Source organism: Somniosus microcephalus, chromosome 11, assembly GCF_052327205.1.
Source record: "Somniosus microcephalus isolate GS21.2 chromosome 11, FLI_Smic_1.0, whole genome shotgun sequence".
Taxonomy (NCBI): Eukaryota; Metazoa; Chordata; class Chondrichthyes; order Squaliformes; family Somniosidae; genus Somniosus; species Somniosus microcephalus.
The window spans coordinates 54,414,994-54,440,175 of NC_140997.1; the positions used below are offsets into that span (position 1 = coordinate 54,414,994).

The 25,182-nt window shown below is 43.0% G+C and overlaps 1 protein-coding gene across 2 annotated transcripts in view; it reads right to left on the reverse strand.

Annotated features, from left to right (window-relative positions):
* The window catches only part of cramp1 (cramped chromatin regulator 1), a 57,514-nt gene that overhangs the window by 11,693 nt on the left and 20,639 nt on the right, over positions 1-25,182 (reverse strand). For both annotated transcript variants that reach the window (XM_086000675.1, XM_086000674.1), the window contains exons 7-16: positions 24,389-24,474; positions 21,759-21,882; positions 20,716-20,797; positions 17,226-18,542; positions 15,370-15,535; positions 11,591-11,781; positions 8,971-9,045; positions 7,491-7,569; positions 3,032-3,133; positions 1,147-1,331 (exon numbers count right to left, since the gene is read on the reverse strand). In XM_086000675.1, the coding sequence (XP_085856801.1) occupies positions 1,147-1,331; positions 3,032-3,133; positions 7,491-7,569; positions 8,971-9,045; positions 11,591-11,781; positions 15,370-15,535; positions 17,226-18,542; positions 20,716-20,797; positions 21,759-21,882; positions 24,389-24,474 (2,407 nt within the window). The remainder of the gene's footprint in view (positions 1-1,146; positions 1,332-3,031; positions 3,134-7,490; positions 7,570-8,970; positions 9,046-11,590; positions 11,782-15,369; positions 15,536-17,225; positions 18,543-20,715; positions 20,798-21,758; positions 21,883-24,388; positions 24,475-25,182) is intronic.

A 25,182-nucleotide genomic window follows, 5' to 3' on the forward strand; every position in this document is an offset into this window, starting at 1 on the left:
AAGTGCCTTCCACTTATACAGCAAACTCAACTTCCTGGTGACTATCAACTTGCAATAGTGAGGGCATCTTTCACAATCACCAAATAAACTTGGACTCAATTGTCCTTTATGACATGACTTCTATCAAGACAAATGCAGTTTCCGATAGCTCTGCTAAAGAAGTTGAGCTGTACAAATTATTACAGCCTCAACTCAGGCCTCCAACTAATGTTGCAGTCGGGTCCCGATGACATCACTGGGACCCGATCAGCATATTTAACGAAGGAGGCCGCTTCCTTCCTGCAGTTGAACCGCTCACCTGCTCAAAAGAGCAGGTTAGGATCAGGACACGGCGGGAAGGCAGCAGGATCAGAGGGGGTAAATGACTGCCCTCATTTTAACAGTCAAGATTTTTTTTTACGGTCACAATAAAGAGCTACGGCAACTGGCTTGCTGAGTTCTTTTTAGGAGTGTGAGGTTTTTTTTACACGAATTCTCAGATAACTACACTACTCCACCAATCAGGTGACTTGGTCACCAACCCCAGATCTCGACTGGATGACGACAGTGAGCGCATTTAAATTTTGCATTCTTTCAGCCTCTTAAAGGGCATTTCTATTTTCTTTATAAAGTAAGTATATGAAATAAAGAATACTCCTACAAATTGACATGATGCTTTTCAGGCCCTTTGGATCTTGGCAATGATACACACAGGACTGCAAACTGACACTGCTGGGCACTGCAGGCTCGACATAAGCTAGTGACTCCCACTTACCAGTTGTGATTCTCAAGTGCAAGAAAGTTTGATACGATGAAAGTGCTACCATTTCTGAGCATTTTCACAATATAGGAAAACAGAGGTTACTCACTTGGGACTGTGTGCTGAAAAGTTCCCACCCCCCACAATCAGTAACTCGATAGAATAACACAGGTACAATACCATGATTGTGTTTCAGCTGCTTGGATCAACAATGGAGAAACACAGATCAATCACATACTAGTCCCAAACAATTAGCGAGTAAACTTACTCTGGGTAACTGCATTAATTAGAGGTATGCTGTAGATGTAGAATTTGGCTCAGATATACAGCAAAGCTTGGAGTGCCACATTCAGAAGGAGTGGCACGAAGACTCAGCTTACAGAACACTAAGTTCCAATCACACTCACCCCTGTCGCGGTTGCTGCTGTACTGCTTCCATTCTGATGAACTGAGGATAAATCCTGGCCTGATGTCACTATGGAAACTCCTTCTGTTGACAAAGAGGTCAAATCTTGTGATCCGTCTGCATCAAGGGCCTGGACTGGGCTGCCTGGAATTATGCCTGCTGATTTAGCTGCCATGTCGATTGCACCTGGTACAGAAGACACTCTGTTTGACCATTTTCCTCTACTTACATCACATTTGTTTCAAGTACATATATAAACAGCCTCAGTTCCAATTCAGAAATATACAAGTACATCGTCGTACTGTATGATAGACATCACAGTAGTGAAATGAGCAGAACTTTCCTGAAACCAGATCTGCTTAGGTAATGCTTCAGATTATGGGAGAAAGCTTTGAGAAAATACTATTAACAGGTAACAATGCCCATATACCATTAGAAAATAATAATTCAAATAAACAACAGAATTATTTAGCAACAATGAATCAGCTACATGAAAAGAAGTCTGATTGGCACACCACAAAGTATGCTCCAACACAACACAAGATGAGATGTGAAACTCAGAAGCAATTGCCCAGTGGAGTTATAACAAGAACAGGGTTTTCACAATAACAGTGAGGTGTATGACCAAGATAGTGTTACAACTGATAACTGGGCATATAACAGAGCCGCAAGAGTGTAATGGCTAGCAACGCAAAAACAGAATTGCTGTTTGCTATCACAAAACCCAGAGAGATAATATTAAATCTTTCAGCACTAAAGATTTTTTAATTTTTACCATAAAGCATCTACACGTTATGTTCTGTAAATTACTGAACCGATAACATGTAAAGGTGCATGATACTTCTTAAATTATAGCCCTGGCATAACTTTTAAAATTTAGCAGCAACAGGTGATCATGGACCTAGATGCGTTTTCTTGGCTATTCACTTAGTCTTCTCAATAAAGAAAGATTGTCTCCAGCTCGTCTCAGTCTACAAATAATGGCCCAGAAATTCGGGTCGGGGGCTTCCCGCGGGTGCAAGCCCCCGACCTACACTTACCTTGCGCGCTGGCAGTTGAGCTCTGGGCTCCTGTGGAATTCTGATCCGGGGCCTGGCCCAGCTGCCGGCGCGCTGTGCTTGCGTATCCCAGGGGCGCAGTTAATGCGATGCGTCCCCTGGGATCACGTGGGCCATGGGCAGCCAATCAGAAGAGGGAAAAGCCCATTCATAAGATTGACAGGAAGACCTGTCAAAACTTATAAATACTGCAGCCCCAAAATAGCAGTAAACCTTCAAATAATTTTTTTTTTTTTTTTTTTTTAAATCACACTTTTTAAATAAACTATAAATTACATTAAATAACTATTTTAAACAATAATTTAAATTTTTGAAAAAAATAATTTTATATTCTAACAGGGCTAAAAATAAACTTACCTTGCTTTAAAGTATTTAAAAATAATAAACCTGTGGAAAAAATGTTTTAATTTTAATTAATTGACCACTTACCTTGTAAAAAGCAGGCCTTACTCTTGCTTTTTACATTTCTAAATCCTGCAGGCTTACGATCCCGGGAAAACCTGCAAAAAAAAACTAAGTTTGATGCGCACGCGCAGCCTCTCCTGCGCACGCGTTCGACCTCTGAACCCCTTCGTTCAGAGGATCGGAAGTGCCGGTCTCCCGCGCATGCGCAGTGCATGCAGAAAACCGACACTTCCATTTGGCCTACGGGTGAGTACCCAGCGCGTACTCACCCGTGGAGACCCGAATTTCTGGGCCAATGTGTTATACAACAGAACCAAAAAGAAAGAAAAATGGAAAACCAAAAAATGTGAAAAAAACATGAAATTTAATATAATGCATTAGGAGTTCTTTAAAAAGTTGATTTTTTAAACCTTTGCAACTTACTGGAGAGCTGGCTGGTAGATGCTGGAATGGCTTTTGGAACAATTGGACGAGCTAAAGATGCTTTGGAAAGAGAAGACTGAAGAGGACGGAACGAACCTGTGCCTAAAACACACAAAAGCACACAGTTCATAACCGAGAGTCATAGAGGGAGGTCAGTACTTTTACTTTTAATGGACAGTAACTATAGCATTACTACATGGAAGAGCAACACTGATTAAAACAGTGCATCACATTGAAGTTTAGTTGGCATTCAACACAATTAGCTCCTTTCCATACTGCCACAAAAACTGTCCTGGTAAAATAGCGCAAACACGTTTGCGTAATGGAGGACTAAGTGAAATGGTAGGTTCATACACTACCCTCTAACCTCTTGGACTGAGGCATAAATCTAGCTTAGACCCCCAGCTCAGACCAATAGCTACTCTTAATAAAAAGGAGTTTGAGCCTTCAGTGATATGGACAAGGCCATACCATAAAAGTGGAGCTCTTGAACCATCTTCCTCTTTGTAATTCATCACTGAGCATTGCTATATTTTGGTAAATATTTGAAGACAATTAAAAAGATAAGGGCCATTCCCACCGACAGGTGCAGATGATTCCAGGTAGTCTCTTCCAAGGGCATCTGTAACTTTTTTATGTTCGTTCCTGGAATGTGGGCATCACTGGCAAGGTCAGCATTTATTGCCCATCCCTAATTGCCTTCGAGAAGGTGGTGGTGAGCCACCTTCTTGAACTGCTGCAGTCCGTGTGGTGAAGGTACTCCCAACAGTGCTGTTAGGTGGGGAGTTCCAGGATTTTGACCCAGTGACGATGAAGGGTCAGCGATATACTTCTAAGTCAGGATGGTGTGTGACTTGGAGGGGAACTTGGAGGTGGTGGTGTTCCCATGCGCCTGCTGCCCTTGTCCTTCTAGGAGGAAGAGGTCGCGGGTTTGGGAGGTGCAGCCGAAGAAGCCTTGGCAAGAGAAGCAGTGCATCTTGTAGAGTGTGCGTGAGGGGGAGGGGGTAGCGCGGGTGAGGGGAAGGGGGAGGGAGGGCGAGGGCGGGGGAGGGAAGGTGGGCGGGCAGGCAGGCGAGGGGGAGAGAGAGAGAGAGAGAGAGAGAGAAAAAGAGAGGGAGAGAAAGTGTGGGAGGGAGAAAGAGGGAGAGGGGGAGAGAGAGAGAGAGAGAGAGAGAGAGAGAGGGGGAGAGAGAGTGTGGGAGGGAGTCGGGAGAGAGAGAGAGAGAGAGAGAGAAAGAAAGAAAAAGAAAGAAAGAAAGATAGATATAGTTTGGGGGGGAAACATTCATGCTACGTTCACATTATCAGATGACTAGCAATGCGTGAATGTGTTATATATATGGGAAGCTGCTGTATCCGGTTCCTGGTCAATACAGACTACACTAACATTTAATGCTGTATAATTTAGCTGAGACAAAAGATTGCTAAATCTTTGACATGGCACATCTAAAACTCATTAATTGTGCACAGTAGCTGGATGCCTAGTCACACTGCCAAATATCATCATCAGTGGAGGAATTTGCACTTATCAACAGCTACAACTTGCATTTATATAATGCTTTTAATGTAGGAAAAGTGTCTCAAGGAGCTTCATAGAGACAGAGGAAAGAAAATTGATGCTAAACCGAAGGAGATTAGGAGCGGGTGACCAAAAGCTTTAATCGAAGAGATGGATTTTAAGCAGGTTCTTAAAAGGAAAGAGGGTAGGAGAGGTTTAGGGAGGGAATTCCAGAGTTTTTGGCCTACGCACACCACCAATAGTAGAGCGAAGGGAGAGATGGATGCACAAGGCTAGAGTCGGAGGAATGGAGAGTTCTGGGGTTGGGGGTATTGTAGGGGCTGGAATAGGTTACAGCGATAGGAAGGGGTGAGGCAATGAAGGGATTTAAACATGAGGATGAGAATTTAAAATTTGAGGCATTGGGGACTGGGAACTGTTGGAAAAGATAGGGTGATGGGCAAGCGTGATTTGGTGTGCAATGAGATACAGAAGATTTTGGATGAGCTGAAGTTTATGGAGGGTGAAGGAGGAGGTGCCGGGCAGGGTAGCAATGGAATAGTTGAGGCTGGAGGTGACAAAGGCATGGATGAGGGTTTCAGCAGCAGATAGGCTGAAGCAGGGGCAGGGGCAGACAATGTTACATTGCCAGCATAGACTCGATGGGTCGAATGGCCTCCTTCTGTGCTGTACTATTGTATGATTCTAGTTGGAAGGAGGCAGTCTTAGACACTCAACTCAGGGTCGAGTCGGACACCAAGTTTGCAAACAGGCCGATTCAGCCTGAGACAGTGGCCGGGGAGGATGATGGAATTGATGGCAAAAGTACAGATTTGTGGCGGAGGCCCAAAACAATGGGGTTGCCCCTCCCAAAGTTTAACTGGAGAAAAGTGCGGCTTATCCAACAGAGACAGTGGCGGGGTCGAGACATGTTGTAGAGAGGTATAGCTAGTTTTACCGGTGTCAATAGAGCACTGTATTTGTCCTCAGTGCCCCTAGATTGGAAGGGAACAAAAGTTGGTCAGAGCTCACACTACTAACCATTATCCAGCAATCATTGATGGAAGTGCACATTTGGGGGCTTCAGGGTAGGACATCATCAGATTTGGTTGGGGTGACTGCCATGGCCAGATAATAGATCAACTAGTAACTAGTGGTGTTCCGCAGGGGTCAGTGTTGGGTCCCCAACTCTTTACAATCTATATTAACGATTTGGAGGAGGGGACCGAGTGTAACATATCAAAGTTTGCAGATGATACTAAGATGGGAGGGAAAGTAGTGAGTGAGGAGGACATAAAAAACCTGCAAGGGGACATAGACAGGCTAAGTAAGTGGGCAGAGATTTGGCAGATGGAATACAATACTGGAAAGTGTGAGGTTATGCACTTTGGCAGGAAACATCGTAGAGCAAGTTATTATCTTAATGGCAAGAAACTGGAAAGTACTGAAGTACAAAGGGATCTGGGGGTCCTGGTGCACGAAACTCAAAAGGTTAGTATGCAGGTGCAGCAAGTGATTAAGAAGGCCAATGGAATGTTGGCTTTCATTGCTAGGGGGATAGAATATAAAAATAGGGAGGTATTGCTTCAGTTGTACAAGGTATTGGTGAGACCGCACCTGGAATACTGCGTACAGTTTTGGTGTCCATACTTACGAAAGGACATACTTGCTCTCGAGTCAGTACAAGTCGGTTAATCCCGGGGATGAGGGGATGGACATATGAGGAGAGGTTGAGTAGATTGGGACTCTACTCATTGGAATTCAGAAGAATGAGAGGCGATCTTATTGAAACATATAAGATTGTGAAGGGGTTGGATCGGGTGGATGCGGGGAGGATGTTCCCGATGATGGGTGAAACTAGAACTAGGGGGCATAGTCTTAGAATAAGGGGCTGCTCTTTCAAAACTGAGATGAGGAGGAACTACTTCACTCAGAGGGTGGTAGGTCCATGGAATATGCTGCCCCAAAAAGCTGTAGAAGCTACATCGTTACATAAATTTAAAACAGAAATAGACAGTTTCCTAGAAGTAAAGGGAATTAAGGGTTACGGGGAGCGGGCAGGAATTTGGACATGAGTCTAGGTTCGGATCGGTCATGGCCCTGTGGGTAGCGGAGCGGGCCCAGGGGCCGTGTAGCCTGATCCTGCTCCTATTTCGTGTGTCTAATTCTGTTAGATTCAGGAGATGGTTCTGTGATAGTGGATTGGCGGTTAGGATCAGATCAGCCATGATCTTATTGAATGGCGGAGCAGGCTCGAGGGGCCGATTGGCCTACTCCTGCTCCTATTTCTTATGTTCTTTCCAGGCTCACTCATATCGAATGGGCACTTGGGCTGTGAACAGAGGGCTGTTGGCATCCATGGAATCATACCCCAAAATAAACTAGCAGGAAAAGATCCTTTGATACAGCTGCTTGCAAACTATTTCATGACTATCCATGCAGTGCTGCTATCAATCACAATCTTCAGTTTTAAATTTAATATGCAAGGAAAGCCCAAAAATGGCATATTATTCTGCTTATTTCTGTATTAGTGTTTAATTCACTGCCATTTCTCTTGCAGGAATGCCCACCTTGAAGGAGTTTTGCTCTTCTCTCCAACGGGATTTCAATTTGTCTCTTTTACCTTGTTCACCTTCATTGCTTTCGGTTTCCCTTCTCCTGTTTGATCAGTTTCTTTACTTGTCCCACTATCTTGCTCCTTCATCCCTTTTGTCATTTAATCTCTCCTGCCTTCCACCTGATCACAGACCGTCCCTTTTGATCTTTCCTCCCCTCCCCCCTTTCCCTGCCTCTGTACCTGCTTTAAAACCGGTTACAACTCTAACTTTTTCCAGTTCTGATGAAAGGTCATCGACCGGAAACATTAACGGTTTCTCTCCACAGATGCCGCCTGATCTGTTGAGTATTTCCAGCATTTCTGTTTATATTAGTCTGCTGAGCTGTGTGAGTGATTGTAGATACCTGTGGCAGAATTGGACAAGATGGAGAAGGAACAAACATGCTGAGAGGAATTTCCAGTTGGTCGTGGCAACAGCGTTCTCTGTAAAAAGATTAGAAAAACAAGAATGTTTTAATCAGCAAGAAGCAAAACAGAAATTTCAGTTTAAACAGAATGTGATTCATTAACCAAATTTATATTTTGCTCTTTATTAAGAGAAGAAATTATACATAGAACAACAAAAAAGTTAAAGTAATCTCATCCAGTTTAGAAATGTTAGTTAATAAACTCATAACTATTTGGCAACACTCAACATAAATTTTAAACTTGCCCATTCTTTGGGATGGGTGTTAATATTCTTACTTGCCTGAATGTTTCCAAGGTAAAACATATCAAAATGTGATGGAAATAAAAATGTAAATCAAACTAATGCAATTCTTTGCATGGCATTTACCCCTCTAATTCTTCCCTCCTTTCCTTTCCTTTCAACCCATTCCCCATTTTCTCTCAACTTGTCTCCCTGGCCCACAGACCTACTGTAGCCAAAGGCCAGGCAAACTGCTCGCAAGTCTCCACCTAGGTGATCAAGCCAGCCAGCGGCAGAAAGAGGTTCCGTGATTCTTCCTCTCTGTGAAGAAGCACATGACTTCTGCTTTTCAGCTCCTCACTAACATGTTGAGAACAGGAACTCACTGGAATGAGCATTGAACCAACATCCCATTACTTCGTAGTGCCCATCTAAAACAATTCTGCTGCATAGTCCAAAGCAGTAAACTAGGAAGAGAGAAAATGGCCTTTTTTTCATCTTCCACCTCAGCCCCATTAATTCAAAAAGAGTACTTGCATTTATATAGCACACATCATACCGAAACATCCCAAAGCACTTCCTACAATGAAGTAATTTTCATGTGCAAATACTGTTGCCATGTAAGTTAATGCAGCAGCCATTCCACAGATAGCAATGAGATAAATGACCAGATAATCTGGTAATTTGGTAGCACTGGCTGAGGGCAAAAAATTGGCCAGGACACTAGTGGAGCTCAATGCTCTTTCATGAATAGTGCTATGGGTTCTTTTACCATTGAACAGTTACACCTCTCATCTGATGGTCAGTACATACAACGATGCAGCACTCCCTCAGTGCTGCACTGCAAGGTTAAACACACAACTTTTTTGACCTAGAAGCAAGAGTGCTACCAGCTGAGTCAAGGTGACACAAATCATTTGATGTGATTCAAGTACAGACTTGTTGGCCAAGCCTATTTATATTACAGCTGGAAATACAAATATGCACCTGTATTTACTGCTGCAATATATAAATGGGACAGAACTAATACACATTTAGACTCAGTGTGTAAATCAATTTGGACAAAACTGAGCAAAATCTCCAGTGTAATACCCATCTAAAATTCAAATGATCACATTCATCGTACAAATTTTGTGGTGGAAAGAACATTAAGGGTTCAAAACTTTAATTCTCAAACACATTTAAACAATTTTTACCTGAACCACCAGTGGCTTGCGTGGACGATTATTTCGTAACTTCCTTTGCTTGGGTAAGTAAATGTCTGGCTGCCTCTGAAATAACAACATACATGTTGATCAACAAAGAGCATAGATTCCTAGGTATACCCGGTGAACATCATAATCACTAATTAGCCATCTCCTATTAAGTTTTCTAAAAAGCCTTTAGCTGGTTCTCGATGCAAAGTGAGCCATTGTTAGAGCTAGGATTGTGAAAACGTAATCCCATTCAGACTCTTAAATCAGTTTTACAGTTAGTCTAAGGGGCAGAAGTTGACACAGGAATGATTTCCTGCTTCTAGTGTATTAGCAGTCTTGTGAGATTGACATTATGATACAGAAAATAACTTGCATTTATCTAGTTCTTTTCATGTCCTCAGGAATGTCAAAACACTTTATAGTCAATTAATTACTTTGGAAATGTAGTCACTGTAGTTATGTAGGTAAGCATAGTAGCAGCCAATTTGTACAGAAAAAGGTACGACAAACAGAAATGAGATAAATGGCCAGTTAATCTGTTTGGTGATAATGTTTGAGTGGTGCGTACAGACTTCACTGGCATATATGTCGCTTGTTTCTAATCGTAGCCTGCCACCAACAGGAAGATTAATATAAATAAGTTATAAAACATGATTTATTTACAACACTGTACTCACTGTTAAGCAATGCATGAAGAACTAATACATACCAATGCAAAACTCTTGCAATCCATAATGCCTATGCAAATATATAGTGAAATGCATTCACTAGAACAGAATTTAGAGGGAGGGGAATCTAATAGAAATGTCCAGTTTTTGACATGAGTTTGAGAAGGGTAACTAATGAAATATCCAATGAATTACTGTGAATGCTTCTTGAATCAGAGCCAAACATGCCCTTTAAGAAATTAAATAAACACAAAGAGGAAAAATATTAAAGGTTACAGAGAAAGAGCAGGAAAATGCGATATGTAGGTCAATGGGCCAAATGGCCTCCCTATGGGCTGAAATTACAATGATTCGAAGTCAGACACCAAAAAAATAAATCGTACCCCCCCTAATCTCATATCATACTATTCAGAATAATGGATGCATTAGATCGACTTCAAGCCATACAGAAATGAAACTTCAGCAGTTTGTAACTGTCACCTGAACACTGAGTTAAGATTGTTGTTGTGTAATTTCTCCGTGGTATCCATTATGAATTCTCTTTTACACAGAGTAAAGTTGAGCTCAAAGTGATGCCGGTCAGTGCTAGGGAATGGAACAATTTAAAACTTTTGGCACCAAATCAGCAAACATGCCTCGGTGAGATATAAACATGGACAAATGGAGAGTAAAGCTCCCTTACTTAACTCCAACAACAGGGAGGATACTTATCATACCTGATATGTGATCAAGTTAGTAGTGGTTAATAAAGTAATTATTCAAACACCATGGCCTAGAAATTCGGTGGGGTTAGCGCCCAATTAGAGGCGTTAGAGGGTCTTGCGCCGGAATTATAGCTGGTAACGAAATTGCGTTGGGCCCTACCATCGGCATTAGCCGGTAGCGCTGCGCCGGCACCGATGACGTCATCGGTGTGCGCAGCGTCCCGGTTGCCGTGGTAACCCGGCCCCAAGCCCAAATTCAGTTGCGGCCGCCTCGCCCGTGGCAGCCGCAACCAACGATTGTTGAAAGGGATGTTACACACCTTTGCGCCGGCGCATAAAGGTGGAGTGGCGGCCGGCCGCTTTCCCGGCGGCCGCCTGCCCGCACCTCCCTCCCCGGACTCCTCCACCACCCCCCCGCGGCACTGATGTGTGTGGCCCGCGAGCCCGGCTCTTCCCCAAGGTGCCGGGCTCATTTGTCGGGCGAATCGACCGGCCAGCGGTCGGCTGCAGGCAGCTCCTCCTTAACAGAAGGAGGAGGCCTGCAGTACCCCAGCCTGCCGCACCGCCTCGGGTGCCGCAGCGGGGGATTAGCGCCTGAAAACTGCACTGAACGCCCATAGTGAGGTGCAAAAACCCTCCATTAGCGCCCGCCGCCGTCTGGGCCCGGGGCAACCGAATTTTCGTCGGGCGCAGCGGCATTAACGCCGGCGCAAAATTTCGGGCGCTAAAGCCCTGGCGGACCCACAACCGAATTTCTAGGCCCATAAGTTTAACACGATAATCAGCAGTTTGTTGCACATAAATGGTACCATCAGTAAATCATAATAAACTATTGGGGGGCGCCCAAAAAACAAAACTACTCAAGTATTTGTCTTGCTATCATTGTACTGCCACTAGACATCTGCACTGCAGGAGCTAACAAAGTTGAACTACTGACTAACTACATAGCAACACAATTAAATCAGATCTGTTGATTATAACAGTACAGAATAAAATAATCAGCACAGTCCAACTTAACTCGTCAACAAAAGCAATTCTTAGGATTCCAGAAGAGTCAGAACTAGCCAAGAATGTTGCTATTATTCTTTGTACAGTAGTCTCAAATTTAGCAATCTGTAGAATAATGTGTATGACTGGTGAACTATTGCAGTCCCACCCTTCAACAGTCTCTTTGCCATTATTACCAATCATAGTAAAAGACACACTAGTCTCTTCCTCAGTGTCATTCACAGAAAAAGTTCAACTCACACTGAAAGAATCCAGTTGCTGTCTGAACGTCAGCTCAGTTTCTTTGCTGGGTGAATACATCTTGTTATGCCTACTGTTGGGCGGCAGAATTGTAGGAACTGCAAACACCCCACTGTCTGCATCACTGCTTGAATTTCCTGAGCTACCAGATGAACATGGCACCACCAACGTCTTCTGCACATTACGCATTCCTGAAAATAAAATAATTAATTAAGCATTCGATACAGAAAGAACTTTTATTCTCATTTGTGACATCCAAACATATATTTTGCAATTGGGCATTTGTCAAGCGGTGTATTTTTAGCCAGTTAGCCATTAGCCAATTAGTGTGCTGGCCTCACTTGATTTTGTGAAGGTAGCGTTATTTATCTAATGTACATGAGCTCCCGGTCCACACTGGGCCTGCCTCACATTGGGAGCTCTTGGTGGCCCAAGGGAAGACAGGGTCACCAATCATATCAAGGAATGGGCAAAATTACAACTATGCAGGTATTCAACAGTAAGTGCCTGCATCTTGGGACAATAGCTCACCCATTACCCAGTGTCCTCGATGAACCTGAAACCTATATGCAAGTATGGCTCAGTTACATACTGGATAAAATCACTGCGACATCAAGGCATCCTTTGCAATAGTTTTAATGACTTTCTAGCCAGGTCTGTCAAATGATAGTTACATTTTGGCAGAATTATTAGAAATTACTCTGCTTGAAACAGAGGGTGCTTCTTCTGAAAGACCTTGGCATAGATGCCATATTGGTTGTAACCTTACAGAGCTGTTGAGGATCTCCTTTAAGAAGTTTGAGTGCTATCTATCTACAAAATGCCAAATTATTCTCAGAAGATGTGACTTGCAATTGCAAGATGATCAGAAGTTCTGGACATGTGTGCCATGGGCTCTGGTGATTCAAATCATTGTTTCATTCTGCACGCATCTTTTGTTTTTCACAGGCAACAATTTTCAAAATTTAAACAGTGCTGACTGTCAAATGCAATAACCAGGTTCCCCAATAAGTAAGCTAACTCATTATAAACAAGCTTTAAAAAAAATTAATTCTCAGGATTTGATGGCAAGGCCGGCATTTATTGCCTATCCTTATTTGCTCGAGAAGGTAGCGATGGTGGGCCTTCTTGAGCCGCTGCTACATGTGATCAAGGTGCTCCCACAATGCTGCTAGATAGGGAATTCCAGCATTTTGACTCAGCGACAACATTTCCCCCCGACCCCCCACTGACCTCATTTACTAGGGCTCCTTGGTGCCACATGCAGTCAAATGCTGCCTTGATGTCAAGAGCAGTCACTCTCACTTCCCCTCTGGAATTCAGCTCACGTCCATGTTTGAACCAAAGCTGTAATGAGGTCTAGAGCCGAGTGGTTCTGGCAGAACCCAAACTGAGCATCAGTGAACAGGTTATTGGGGAGTAAGTGCCACCCGATAGCACTGCTGATTATTCCTTTGATCACTTTGCTGATGATTGGGAGTAGGCTGATAGGGCGGTGATTGGCCAGGTTGGATTTGTCCTGCTTTTTGTGGAAAGGACATACCTGAGCCATTTGCCAATATGGGGCAAATGCCGCTAATCATTGTCGGGCAGATGCCAGTATTGTAACTGTACTGGAACAGCTTAGCTAAGGGCGCGGCTAGTTCTGGAGCAATGGCCTTTAGCATTACAGCCGGGATATTGTCAAGGCCTGTAGCCTTTGCTGTGTCCAGTGAACTCAGCTGTTTCTTGGTGTCAAGTCGAGTGAATTGAATTAGCTGAAGATTGGCATATTTTGTGCCTGGCACTGCAAATTTCTGGACAGTTTTAGATCTCCCTGATTTCCATTGGCAAGTCAAGAAGTATGCCAATGGTGCACAGCACATCATCTTATTCTTAAAGAAACAGTAACTTTTACCAGGTTTGCAAAAAGAGGAAATCGGACATTGGCCAATATAATCACCATTATATATGCAGTTTGCAAATTTATGGATTGTTCTGCTTTTAACTTTTTTTTTTAGGGTGATGGAGTGAAAATTCCTATTGTTGCTATGACTTTTCAATATTTAATCCCCAGACCGTTTATACCACCACGCTCATCACAGGCAGCTGCCTATATCGGGCAAATGGCGCTAACCATTTGCCAGTACCATTGAGTTCAATTACAAAGGCGGCGCTTATAACACATCACTGTTGTAATATTAGAGCACTTGGCCAGAGACTAGATATGGCAGGTGGGAGCTTGGTCACAAAATATTAATAATCTGCCCTTTATCACATTCTTTTTTACACTGTATGCTTCACAAGGTCGGAAATCTTACAGCTCTGGAAAATATTATAAATATCTGTCATTTACTGCTACAGTGTGGCCATTTACAAGTGAGGTTACAATTGGATTCAAACAGTGAGGAAAGGCTGACAAGTTCTCTTATATTCTGGAAAGAAAACAAAGAAGCATTTTTAATTAAAAGGAATTTGCAATATTTAAAATTTCACCAATTGTTGCATTGCTGAGCGACTCTGCTGATACAGTTTTTATATTGAATTTATTAGCTCAAGTATTATAACAAAGACACGCAATACTATATTGGCCCAGAAATTCGGGTCTCCACGGGTGAGTACGCACGGGGTACTCACCCGTAAGCCCAATGGAAGTGCCGGTTTCGTGCATGCGCGGGAAACCGGCACTTCCGTTCCTCTGATCAAAGGGGTTCAGAGTTCGAACGCGTGCGCGGGGGAGGCTGCGCGTGCGCTTTGAAATTACGTTTTTTTTTTTTTTTTTAAAAACAGGTTTTTCCGTGAGGGTAAGTTTGCAGGATTTAGAAATTTAAAAAGCAGGCGTAAGGCCTGCTTTTTACAAGGTAAGTGGTCAATTAATTAAAATTAAAACATTTTTTCCACAGGTTTATTATTTTTAAATACTTTAAAGCAAGGCAAGTTTATTTTTAGCCCCGTTAGGAAATTAAAAAAAAAATTTTCAAAAATTTAAATTATTGTTTAAAATAGTTATTTAATGTAATTTATAGCTTATTTAAAAAATGTGATGTTTTAAAAAAAATTATTTGAAGGTTTACTGCTATTTTGGGGCTGCCGTAGTATTTATAAGTCTTGACAGCTCTTCCCGTCAAGACTTATGAATGGGCTTTTCCCTCCTCCGATTGGCTGCCCATGGCCCACGTGATCCCAGGGGACGCATCGAACTAACTGCGCCCCTGGGACACGCAAGCACTGCGTGCCGGCAGTTGGGCCAGGCCCCGGAGCGGAATTCCACGGGGCCCTACAGCTCAACTGCCAGCGCGCAAGGTAAGTGCAGGTCGGGGGCTTACACCCGCGGGAAGCCCCCGACCCGAATTTCTGGGCCGATATCTCACAATTTACCGTCACTTCTTATGGCAGACAAATCGCGCCAACACCAAAGCTCCTGCTATAACCAGTGGGGACTGTACCTCAGAATTCTGCAAATTGCAGGTATGCAATTATAAAACTTAATATTCCCCCTAGAATTACTGGCCGGAAAGGAGAGAATAACTTTTCTATATTGTTCAGTACTGTTCAAAAAGTACCAGGCATACTGAAAAGAGTTGGGACCAATAAAAATCACTATCTTTGAACTCTGCTGGTCCTGATCTTCAAATCACTGCTTCACACATCAGAGTTTGACTATATTGCAGAAGCAATAAAACCTATGTTGAGTGGAACAGATAATATTGAAGAAGATTCTACATAGCAGCACAACACAGTATACCTTTAGTTTTTCAGATAAATCACCATTCCTTGGACTCACTGGACAGTGCACTAACCTGAAGCAGCGGTAGGAGTAACTGTTTTGTTAGTTCGAATTGCTGCAGTATTTCGGACACAGCCAGGACTACGTGCAAGAGTGATCACTTTCCCTGATGGAGTGTGCATCTGATCTTCATGGTTTGACTTCATTGGAGATGTCGCCACAGAGCTAGATTCTGGACTCTATACATTACAAAAGAGCTGCATGAGAGAGTAGCACTAAAGTCTTCTATGCATTCCTCAGGTCTCCAAATCGCTACTGGTCCACTGATCCACATTTAACAAGAAGTCAGTGGTAGTGTGATTGGTCCAATGCCATTTTAATGCTTTCACTGAACAACTTTTGTTCCCTACTCAGTGTTCTAACACGCTGGGAGTTTCACACACAGGCTTTTACAAACTGCCGTTAACATACATTTGTGCAGAAGATTTAATTTCTAATATGATTTTAGCTATTGGTATAGTAGCGAACAATTTCTATTAATTGTAAGCCCTAGTGCCTAATGCCTTATTGATTTTATTAAGGGAATAACATGAATCAAAGTATGCTAACATTTTGGAATCTCTTCCATACACACAAAAATGTAGCTATCTCAGGGCTTCCCATTTTAAAGTGAATGTTGACCATGGCAGATCCCAACAAGTGGTAGGGTTCTTTTCAGAAGTGAACGAACCAGAGTAAAGTGTAAGTTTAAAACCTGCAAAATCCACAAATTTTGAAATAATGCACATACAAAGTGCTACTTTCTTCACTGTCGTGGCCCAAAATAAAAGATCCTGTATTTATTTCTATGTGCAATTTAATGTTAATTTTCTAGGCTCTGCTGAACATGAACTTTGCCTGTAGTCTGAACTCTACGATAATGGCATTTGTATTCCCAGCTGGCAGCTTGGTGCACAAGGAAGAACCACATTCATACATACCAAGAGTAAAGCTTCCAAAACTCAAAATATCAGGATTTACATTTTATGCACCAACTTTTGCACAAGATGTCATCCATTTGGACCATTTATTGAGACTCTGTACTAGCAGAGGTGCCTCACAATTTCTGCTCTGATAAATCAAGCAGTGACCCAGGGACATGAAGAATGGATAAGATTTCTTACAAATCGACCCTTTTAACTGCTGGGAGACTTGGAGAAATTCTACTGAAACACCACTTAGTGATCATAGATTTCCCCCTGTACAGTTTGTAAATATTTGCCTTTATTTCCAAAGTGCTGGAAATAACCAGGGAAAATATTTTCACAGGAATAAAGTAATCAGCTGCAGAGTTTCTTCAATGAGGTCATTAGTATTGCCATTTAAGAATGAAGGAAGCCCGAGTATAATACTAAAATGTGTACATAGCTATAAATCACTTCAGTTGGTTTACATCTACTTTAAAAAAAATAAGTTTTGATCTTAAAAGGACTTCAAGGAAAATGACATGGGATCTTAGGCTCCTGAAGTGTTGACTTGCAATTGGTCTCTAAAAATGCTGAATGCATGGATGTAAGTGATCATGAACAGAAGCATTGTAATGGGAGCTGCCCAGTTTAAGCCCCTCCAGAACTTTGCTCTAGTATGTACGACCTGCAATGGAGTGACAGCAGGCTTCTCCGTGGTGCACGGTAAATGCTAATATTTTAAACTTTTCTCCCTTTAAAGTAAACCCAAAGTAAAACTAGTCTATAGATAGGTACTTACCACAGTTACCTTCTAACATCCTTTAGCTTCTGGGACTTTTTTTTTATAAAGTAAAAACCAAAGTAATGTAAAATGGTTTTAAATATTCCTTCTTTCACTATGCCTTTAAAATACCATCTGAATTCAAACCATTTTAACAGAAACCATGCCTTTCAATCCCACCCACCTGCCCAGTATACTTACAGGTTTAGGATTCACTTCAGTGGTGATAATTTGCAGCAAGCACTTCAATAACCTCGGACTTGCACCCCTTGTCCTCTCAGTTTCCTCTGCGTTATTCCGCTGGGTCTGTACCCAGTCATACTCAAGCTGCAGTTTGTTGGGTTTCCCCAACATGAGGTACAATTCAGCCAATGTCAAATTCTCAGAGGTACTCGGGCTCCAGCCATCCTCCTGCATCTGCTGGGTCAAGTGGGTAGCATCCTCTTTTGGTGGCTTTGGAACAATGCTGGCACTACTAGGTTGTCCCTGAGAGGGCGAAGCAATTATCAAGGTCTGCTTCATAAGACAGTCAGTATCAGGCACCTCCTGGGTGCATGCCACTGGCTGTTCATGAGTGCAAATGGCAGGTAGGGTCCTATTATCACTATCATCTAGTGTAGTTGAACTGGACGATTTTGAAGTGGTATTGTTGGGTAACTGTGGCCCTGAAGTTGCAAACTGTTCAGTGTTGAGTTCCATCACTTCTATAGTTCCCGAATGCACAGCACTGGGATCACCAGAAAATCCATTTATGCCTGAGGCAGTAACATCCTTTTCAGAGGATTTATCCTTACACACACACCTCTCTGGAACTACTAAATTTTGACAAGACTTCATGTAACGAGGAACTGGGTCCAAGAGGGATGCCTCATCAGTGTTCACAATCCCCCCACACACAGAGAGCTCAGCAGTGGTAGCTGCTTCTGGGGACTCCATTAGAGGTGCTTCATTACCATTGCATTCTTCAGTGGAAACATCGGAATTAGCTTTGGGTGAATTAAATATATTTTCTCCATTTTCTCCTAATTCTTGTCCCACGTCAAAAAACTCCTCTGCTTTTGGACTTTCCTGGTTGGAAGCTGCCTCTTCAACAGAGATACCTTCCAAAGAAGGCGATTCCTCTTCAGTGCTTTGTGCTCCTTCTCCAGTCAACAACCCAGTCGTTTTGCTACCAGTTCGCCCATCTGTTGTGGCCCGTATTTGTTTAACATGTCCCTTCATTGTGCCCTGTGCTCCCTGGCTGAGAGGAACAGTCAGATCCTTTGTGACAGAGGCTCTAGCTAGGATCTGTGCTTGTGGGAGCAAATGAGTGTCCTTTATGTTCTGTCTGCACCTTCCCGTTTCCTGCCAGTGCACTGTACAGCAGGCTTTCGAGTGAACCACCTTTGCCACTCCAGGCAGTGCAGTTAAGGTACAGTTCTCTGCAGGATAGAGATGGAGTTCGGCCTTTTCCTCAAGCCCCACAATCCTCGATTCACCATCTCCAGAGTCTTGCTGGCGTTCTTCTAATGATTTACGCTGAAGAACATAAAGTTAAGGAGAAACTAGAGACAAGACATTTGGAGAATCCTACTTGGATGAATTACAATTGATTTACCTAATTTTTGAGTCATGTCAGCTTAGTTTAATTGGTGGCACTCTAACCACAGTCAGACAGTACTGGACTTATTGTTACTAGGGAAAGAGGGAAGGAAAGAACAAAAGAAGTTACATTCATAGTGCACCTTGCAGGATGTTGCAAGGTTTTTCACAGCCAATGAACTACTTTTGAAGTGTAGTCACTGTTGTAATGTAGGGAAGCACAGCAGCCAATTTTGCACACAAGGTCCCTATTACCAAATAATCTGTTTTAGTGATGTTGGTTGAATGATAAATGTTGGCTAGGACACAAGGAGAAGCTCCCTGCTCTTCTTCCAATAGCACCACAGGATCTTTTACATTCACCCGAGAGGGCAGACTGGGCCTGCAGCAATGTTCCCCCTAATTTTTTTTTCGGCCGCGCGGCCCCATTAACAGGCTGTGCGGCCCATTCAAACTTCCACGCATGTGCGTTTTTTTGCATTGTGAAGCCGGCTCACCGGCTGCCCGGGACCTCGAGACAGCTGCGCAGCTTAAAGGGAACGTTGGCCCGCAGTTTAACGTCTCCCTAAACCTCGCCGACGGAATTCCCTCCCTAAAACACTCCGCCTCGCTACCTCTTTCCTCCTTTAACACGTTCCTTAAAACCTACCTCTTTGACCAAGCTTTTGGTATCTGCCCTAATTTCTCCTTATGTGGCTCGGTGTCAAATTTTGTTTTATAATACTCCTGTGAAGCGCCTTGGGACGTTTTACTACGTTAAAGACACTATGTAAATACAAGTTGTTGTTGTCTCATCTAAAAGACGGCACTTCCGACAGTGCAGCACTTCTTTAGTACTGCACTGTAATGTCAGCCTAGATTATGTGCTCAAGTTTCTACAATGGGGCTTGAGCCTTCTGTCTCAGGCGAGAGTGGTAGAGCCACGGTTGACACTTACCACAATAAACCTAGCTACAGCACAATGGTTTAATATCTCCCGAGTGTAGTTTGTTCAAACCTACATAAGTTAGTGTTGATGAAACATTAGCAGGTACTTGATGATTAGACACGGTAAAGACTGGATATGTAGCTATTACAACGGAGGCAGGAGGCACCGAACGGACATAGGTATGGGATATACATTTTTATTTACTTAAGATACGATTAAGACATGTACAAAATAAATTTATTTACATTAAGTCGCTGCAACTATTCTACCCGGACAATTTTTTAAATAGCAGCCAAAGACAAAGTGGTACCTTTTAAAAAAAATTGTGTACCTCATAGAAACATGCATTAAGATATATTCTGTGTCTTTGGCAAAGGCTGGGGTGAAGGGCTCCACCTTCCCTCAGCAGGGGAACAGCGCAGGTCATGCACAAGGGGGTGTTTAAAAGGAGAAAACACATTTAAAAAAGGTAGAGGAACAAAAGGGGAAACATCATGGTTTTGCTCCCAGGTATATCCGTGTATCACACACGAGCGCCGATTTTCACTGCCTCCACCCTGCGGGAACGAGGCGGCAGTGCTCTGAAAATTATGGCGGAAGTTCCTGCCCTGTTCCCACTCCCAATCCAGCCAATCATGGAAATGGGTGGGCGCCTCATTAAGGCAAGCAAATCATGTCCAACGACGTACTTAAGGCTCCAATGCAATTTTTTCAGGTACCAATAGGCAGAGTATGTGCCATACATGGTCCGCCCATTGGTACTAGGCGTAGAGCGGCCTAACCAGCGGTCCTTAAAGGGACTACTACAGGCCACTCACAAAAACAGCAATGGTAAGGCTGGAACAGGAGGAATGTGGAGGTTCCTTCTAGCCCCAGAAAAATCTTCCCACCCACTGCCAGCCCCTCCGTGCTCCCTGCCACCTCTCCACTTTAAGCTTGGCTCCACAGAGGCGTCACCAGATTTCCCCCACCCCGGATCTGCGAGCTGCCTGTGAGCGCTGCTTCAGCGCTTCCAGTTCGCCAATCACAAGCAAATGAGGCCCGACCATTAAAATGGCTAGGGTCTCTCACTGAGGGCATCAGGCAGGCAGGCAGTGAGATTGCTTCGCCAACTGTCCACCTGGTGTTCGCTGATAAATTGGTCCCAGGGTTTCTTTGTTTGCCGTTAGTTGAAAAGGATACAATTCTGAATTCTTGTAAAGCCCATTTATGTTTAAGGAATTCAATGAGACTGGAAACTTTCCGGTGCAGCTCCACCATCATCCTGCAAGGCAATAAAACCTGGTTCATCAAAGAGTGTATTGCTAATAACAATATCACATTGCATATTGTAACTCAGTCATTAGTGATGCTGTTTAAAGCGAAGGACTAAAAATATAATATGCTGTCATTCGGCTTACAAATGCAATTGATAGCTCCCAGCAGAGAAACTCCAGAATCAACTTTAACTCCTTAGTTGTGAAGTGACAAAGCATACAAAAGCAGCAACATATTGCTTCATAAAGTGGATGGATGGGGATTTACAGCCATCATTCTGCACATGGAGAGTTCTTGATCTGTCATACCAATACAGGGAGTTATGGAATTGCAGGGAGGAGATTTCCAAAGCAGATCAACTGGCAGACAATTGGAGGCCTGCCCACTTTATTCATCTATGGATGTAGGGAGGGATAGATGAGAGGAATACAAGAAAAATCAAGTTTACCACTGGTCACTGATGAAGGAATACTCTAGGGTGACTGATGCAATTCAACAAATTGAACGTTCAATAATGTTAACAAGGCTGGGAAATGCCCTGTAGGTTTAGTTTCCTCTGACATTAAATTAATAATTTCTACAGTACATCATATGTAAACTGTTTACAGTATGTACAACCATTAAGTATACTTTGTCTCAAATAACCCATTCAAAATGGCTGTTAAGCAATACCTACTGACGTGAAAATCAGTTCCCCTCCAGCTGACACATTTGTTAATATGGCTCTCAAGTCCTGTTCTGCTAAATGTCAATAAAAAGCCTGGAGTATTTAACTTATGCAGGACTTTTGTTCACTTATATAAAAGTTTCACACTGAGATACTGGAGACTCTCAAGTTGTGCTATATAAAAGGAAAAGCTACAAAAAGGCAACACAAGTGCACAATAGGGTAGGCTCTCTATTTGGTCATTGGCCAAACAAAGGAATGAATCAATCATAAATAAACAGATTAGAAATTCAGCCTCTACCTTAGTCGAGGATTCTGTGCCAAACTCTGAACTCTTGCCCAGGTATAGTTACTGCGTGGCAGGAGCTCAAGGAGCACTTTCAGAGGAAGTCGGACGGGTTTCTGATCCTCTTCATCACTAATTCCTAAGAACAATTAAAAAAAGACAGTTAAAAGACAGTTTGGGGGGGGGGGGGGGGGGGAAAAGGGAAAGACAGGAGGGAACAGAGGGCCTCCAGCCTCTTGCCGTTCACCCACAGGAAGAAAGAGTCAATGGCCAGGGGGTTGAAGGGGAAGAGGTAAGGGTACTGATGGGAGTGAGGGGTAGTGGGAAATAGAAGAGATAATGGCAAAATAAAGGTATAGGGGTTGTAAATGGAGGAAGGGGGCGAGAGGAAGTACAAGTGATTCGGGTAGGGATGGGAACGGAGTTTTTGAGGGCCATATTTTCCTCAAAACGTCACCCCAAATTCAGACTGCAGCCTTGGTGGTCTTTTTTGTCGCCACACTATCCACCACCTATTACCCAAAAGGAAAGAAGAAAAGACAGAGAAGTAAAAGAGGAATGAGAGAAGCTTTAAACTTGTCATGCTGTAATTATACCCTCCTGGCAATGGTGGGGGTACAGTGCCTCCACTGGCAGAAGAGCGGACACGTGGCAGATGAAATTTAACGCAGAAAAGTGCAAAGTGATACATTTTGGTAGGAAGAACAAGGAGAGGCAATATAATCTTAAGGGTACAATTCTAAAGGGGATGCATGAAGAGAGACACCTGGGGGTATATGTGCGCAAATCATTGAAGGTGGCAGGACAGGTTGAGAAAAAAAAGCATACAGGATCCTGGGCTTTATAAATAGAGGCATAGAGTACAAAAGCAAGGAAGTTATGATGAACCTTTATAAAACACTGGCTCGGCCACAACTGGAGTATTGTGTCCAATTCTGGACACCGTACTTTAAGAAAGATGTGAAGGCCTTAGAGAGGGTGCAGAAAAGATTTACAAGAATGGTTCCAGGGACTTCAGTTATGTGGATAGACTAGAGAAGCTGGGGTTGTTCTCTTTAGAGCAGAGACGGTTGCGAGGAGATCAAAATCATGAGGGGTCTAGACAGAGTAGATAGAGAGAAACTGTTCCCATTGGCAGAAGGGTCAAGAACCAAAGGACACAGATTTAAGGTGATTGGCAGAAGAACCAAACGCAACACGAGGAAAAACTTTTTTTACGCAGCGAGTGGTTATGATCTGGAAGGCACTGCCTGAAATGGTGCTGGAGGCAGATTCAATCGTGGTTTTCAAAAGGGAAATGGCTAAGTACCTGAAAAAAAAATTGCAGGGCTACAGGGAAAGGGCGGGGGAGTGGGACTAGCTGAAGTGCTCCTGCAGAGAGCTGGCACAGGCTCGACAGGCTGAATGGCCTCCTTCTGTGCTGTAACCATTCTATGATTCTACAGAATGACCAGTTTTCATTATAAATGTGGTCACAGGAATTTATAATGCAAGAAGTTGACAGAAGTGCCGAGCAAACATGAGATATGGAAATGAAAAATGTGTATACAATTCTAAGTTAAATCTTGACTTCTGGACTTTCAGGTAATGGATCAAGCTTTTTGTGGTCTGCCAAGTTTCTGGCATGTACAAAAATCCATCACCATCCTCAATAGTCTGTAACCAAATCAGTGAAAAATCTATATAGTGTTTTTATTGCAATATGAAGCACAAACATTGTCCCAATTGGGGCACATCCCATTTAGCTAAGCCCAGAAAACAGAGAGGCAGGCCTATGCCAAGGCTTAGGAATCCCCAAGTGTACTCAGGAGTACTGCTGAAGTTTAACCAGCTAAAACCAAGCAGCTTACCAATACAGAGCACTGGCAAGCTTCCTGCTGCTTGTTCAGTTGTGGCCACCCTACTTATTAGGGCGTTGGCTTGCAGGGTTGCTTCTGGCAGACAGGAAAGAATCCCTGCCCCACTGAGGACTTCTTTAGAGCCCATCAATGAACCAGGCAGACTGTCCTGGTCAGTCGAAATCTTGAATTACACCCTTGCAACTTACTAACTGGTATCCACTATCTCATTTAATGTATAGAGGAAGTGTAACGAAGGAGTATGAAATATTACTATCAAGGCATAACTTCCAATGCAAAGGAATAAAAGGATTTTTTAAAAATCTACTACATAGCAAAGCTCCAAATAGGCATTATGACGGAGAAAAAAAAGAGCTTGCGCTCTTTCATACTTGCAAAGGGGGGCAGTATTAATTTAATAGATTTTTGAATTGTTACCCGACAGACCTGATCTCAGGATATCAATACAGATTGAGATGAGAAAGCAATAGGAGGAAGTTGTTATTCTGTATTCACTATCTTCATAATCAGTTGGAAATCCCCTTCAGATAAAAGCTGAAAATCTTGTCAGTAAATCTAAATAATTACCAGTTTCACATTCACTCACTGCCCGTTTCTGGATCTTACCAGCTCTTCGTCAGATTTGATAACTTATTTGCTCCAACAGTATGCCACCAGATGCAAAGACTCACACCTTCCCTCTATATGTCCTTCCTCTTGCCCCTTGGCTGCTGCTAATACCTTCTTAAAACAGTTCCTCAGGAATTTAATTTTACTTGGTTACAAACATCACTTTCTAGAACTTACCATCAGGATCGCAGAGTTTTTTCAAAGCTCGGCACATTGGCGCCTTTATACGCAAATTGCGGCCTTTGTATCGCACCGTGGTGGCCCTGAATCAGTTAGAAAGAGAATCACAATTACTTTGATCAAGGAGAAAGACAAGACCATCTTATAACTTCAACATTCACTTGACAAATTATAAAGCAACTGCTTTCTACATGTTGTTCCAATAAAGATCTGGCTACCCATCTGAAGTCACTATGGCAAAGAGCCTTCTGAATCAGCACAGGAGTCTCCATCATGGGATCCTACTGTTCCAATTAGCAAGTCTTCCAAGCAGTCCGATTGGCCAGCTCACAAAACCTTAGCATGAAGGACCACAACACAGACCACCATTACAAAGAGAGGAAGACCATCCGCACCCATCTAATTAATACAAACTTACGATCCCTCAATAAATGCATCCAAATGCCTTTTGAATGAAGCAAGGATTTGTTTCCTTCCCATAAGACCACTCCAGATATTAGTCATTTTGTGCGAAGATGTGTTTGCTGCTATCAGGCCTGAACTTGCCTTTTGCAAGTTGGTATTACGATTCCTTGTGGTTGTATCTGAAATTGTATTTAGGATTAACCTTTTCAATTCCACCTAGTATCTTGTATACTTCTATAAAGTCCTTTTAAATTCCCCTGCTTTCAAAGCTGAAGCGTCCACATTTTTATAACCCTTCCTCATAACTCTGTCCTCGGATTCGAGCAATCAGTCTTGTGGCCATTCTTTGCACCACTTCCAAGGCTTGAAACGTTCCTTGTGCCTTG